Genomic DNA, 3,287 nt, shown 5'->3' with positions numbered 1-3,287 from the left:
AGAGAGAGAGAGAGAGAGAGAGAGAGAGAGAGAGAGAGAGAGAGAGAGAGAGAGAGGGCTTATGGCGGAGAATTATAAATTAAGAAGCAAGCGGGCTACAACAACGAGGTAGGTTAATAGTGTGTATTATCCGCTTTCACTATACCCTTTTGGGCCCCGTCGAGTTTTCACCGCATAGCTATTTGCGCCATTCATCATAATAAATTACTTTCGTCTTCCGTAATTTACCGATGATGTTTCGCTTGGCCGCCACAAGCAACATTCACGTGTTTTGCATGAGTTGTGCTGCTGGAATGAGGTATCAAGGTATGACATACTTGGTTAAATTAAGGATGTTGCTTCAGATACGAGCAGAAATCACGTGCATCTAATATCAGGAGGGATATCCATTAAATTACGACTATCCTGTGGAAATATTATATAACAGTAGTTTCAAAGTCAACAGAAATTTCTTGCAAGGTTTGAGTAAATTTGGGTTTCTGAGTATAAAATTCTACAGTAGTTTTGGGTTAGAATGACTCGCCTCCTAAAGTCAGGACATAAATCCAGAGAATACACCATTAGTTACATGAAGTGAACACAACCTGATACCCCGGTGTATGAAATGCATCAACACAAGAAGCAAAGAAAGATTACTTTTAAGTAAGGACTCAGCGTATTGAGATAGATATCGCGCTGGTGACATACTCAGATATACTCTCAGTGCATGCTGGCAGCATCGATCGCTTTTCGGATTCCAGCTTGTACGCTATGGCGGCACTTGTGAATCGTTGACCAAATCGAGAAAAAAACTTGCCGACGATATAATTGTTTAAGATGGATGCTCACATTCAGATGTGACTAGTTCGACCAGACATCACAGCCATATATTAATGGAGTAGCCGAATGACGGTATGTCATAATATCCCTTCCTCATCGCTCACAGGGGTCGCCTTACAATTTCATCAAATTTTTCACGTAGACGTTTCTCTGGATTAAAATTCAGAGTCCATTCAGACCCAACAGATATTGTAAATTCCGTCCAAATTTGCCGATTTGGGTCTGTTTGAGTCGTGGGAGGACAATCGCTCACATACAAATCCAAGTCATTATTAGTAGAACCCACCAAGCCTGTTCATGCCACATGCCAAGATCTTATTTCGTACTTAAACGGCTCAGTATACGAAGATGTATACGCTGGGCGATTTGGGGGCGGTTCATTCAAAGAACCGTTCATGGAAATTTTGAGTAGAACTCACAATATCGATCCATCAAACGTAACGGACGGTCCAAAACGTATCTATAACCTATAACGTCTTCGTTACGTATATAATCTGTAATGTTAACCTATCAGCCCATGCCGGAGTATATATTTCTTCTATTTTCAGTTGCTTCCTCATGGCCAGGTAGGTCGTAGGTCGGCGTCATCTTTGCTTCATTCTCAAATTCGAATCTAGAACACAAATCACAATGGTTTTAAAAGCGATGAGCCGATAAAGACCGATTTTAAAATCGATCTTTTGGTACTATCTGTGCTACAAAAAAAAAAAAAAAAAACCAATCCGTAGTAATATTACACGATAGCCACTATCGCTCGAGCTAACAGTAGCCTCTGAAGATGAGCTACTCGATAAGTCGCCAAGTACACACTCTGATACGAACGCCAATACTGACCTCAGAATCCAATGGGTCTCACATATTTTCATAGAAACATACAAAGCATCGTCTCGCGTTTTCATGCATTAAAAAGGCTCCAATAAAAAAGAACCGCAAAAAGGGGGAATGCAGCGTGCCTATAATCATTTAGCCTGGCAATTTATACGAATGAGCGCATTTTCAAACACACCGGACACATCCTCCAAGTTTCCCAACAAGTGCAGCATAGGTGTGAGCATATTGCTTTGAGCCAACACACTCACGACGCGGCCGCTTGTGCGATCCCAAATGAAAGCCGTCGATCCATGCAGGACAACTCGTTTTCCAATAAGTCTATCCGCGATTGCAGAACAGCTACCTTGTTCTGAGTTTAATTCGCGGGGAAACAAATTCCGCAGCGTTTCAGTGGTGATAGTTGCATTCGTTTTCGTGATTGCAGTCAGGACTGTATCGCCACCCCGTAAGCCTTCAAGCTCAACGTAGACGTCGTCGAACCATTGCAGAAACCTCCAACTGCTTATCATCGACTCTGGTCCGAACCCAACATTTGTTGCCACGTCCGGGGTCATACTCTCTTCAATGAAGTCCATCTGCTGATTAAAATCTGTTGTTTGATTTGGTCCGAGGGCGAGGCCATGACGGAAGAGTCGGAAAAACTGCGTCACCACCACCCAAATGTTATTCTCCCCTAGAATCTTTGAAGTGACTGTTTGGTGGCGCTTCGTCAGCGTATTAACCTCAACACGTAGCTGCTCATTTATCTTCTCCATGTCAGCGATCCAGTCGTTCTGCTTTTTGCGAAATCGTCTCTGATTTTCTCGGCATTTCTGGCGGTGAATATCTTGTCCAAGGCGTATCAATTCAAGAATCTCGACATGATCCATCCCTCTCTTGAGTGGTACGTTGGTCGACTGACCGATTCCATGGCCAAACCCGCCAGTACGCCTAATGCGCTTGGGGCTTGCAGGGTTCGTGTCATCCCATTGCTTTCTGTTGGTAATCTCGTTGATTCGATTCATGAGAGTTGTCGCCGATTTAGATGGAGAGTGGAAGATTGTTGATGGGGAAGTTTGTATGATCTTGGCAAAAACGAAGTGACGTATAAATGAGAACAGTGGTGCCAAAAAGAAGTTTGAGGTGACGAATCAAGTAATCAAGCACAAGGGACACGTTGATTAGTCACGCGGCCAATATGTCCACGCTGTCATCACGAGTCACGTGATTATGAAATCGGCAGCAACCAACTTTTTCGTGAGTGGAAAACATGTATGGTGCAACTATGTATCCAGGCTCACATAAACATTGATTACATTGTGTACATGTGTTTTCGATGTCATCGCGAGTCACGTGACCTCCAAACACTACCGGTCAGTTTAATTTATACAGGCAGATAAAAATACACACGTTTCTAAGCATGTCATCGAATGCATATATACAAGTGTCGAGATCAACGATGACTTTGTACGAGATAGAATTGGCTGTGCCCACAACGGAGCTGTTAGTAGTGGCAAAAGGCTAGTTGTAATCATCATAAGTAAATGATAACCTTCTGCCGTAATGAGGGTACAGCTAAATAGTGCCCGGTGTACGATGCGAGAATATTCGGTAATCGAGACAGTGTGAATCGCTGCCACGGGAAATCGCGAACTCGA

At 43.3% G+C, this 3,287-nt stretch overlaps 1 protein-coding gene across 1 annotated transcript; it reads right to left on the bottom strand.

The window, feature by feature from the left end:
• Window positions 1–1,489: 1,489 nt before the first annotated feature.
• On the bottom strand, window positions 1,490–2,730 carry PPTG_09755 (hypothetical protein). The gene has a single exon (XM_008905543.1). The coding sequence runs from the start codon at window positions 2,652–2,654 to the stop codon at window positions 1,779–1,781; it is 876 nt and encodes a 291-aa protein (XP_008903791.1). The 5' UTR covers window positions 2,655–2,730; the 3' UTR covers window positions 1,490–1,778.
• Window positions 2,731–3,287: the final 557 nt, after the last annotated feature.

The sequence above is a fragment of the Phytophthora parasitica genome, assembly GCF_000247585.1.
Source record: "Phytophthora parasitica INRA-310 unplaced genomic scaffold supercont2.21, whole genome shotgun sequence".
Lineage (NCBI taxonomy): Eukaryota > Oomycota > Peronosporomycetes > Peronosporales > Peronosporaceae > Phytophthora > Phytophthora nicotianae.
Note: the sequence above shows the minus strand (reverse complement) of the source record. Positions and strands in the feature narration are given on the sequence as shown.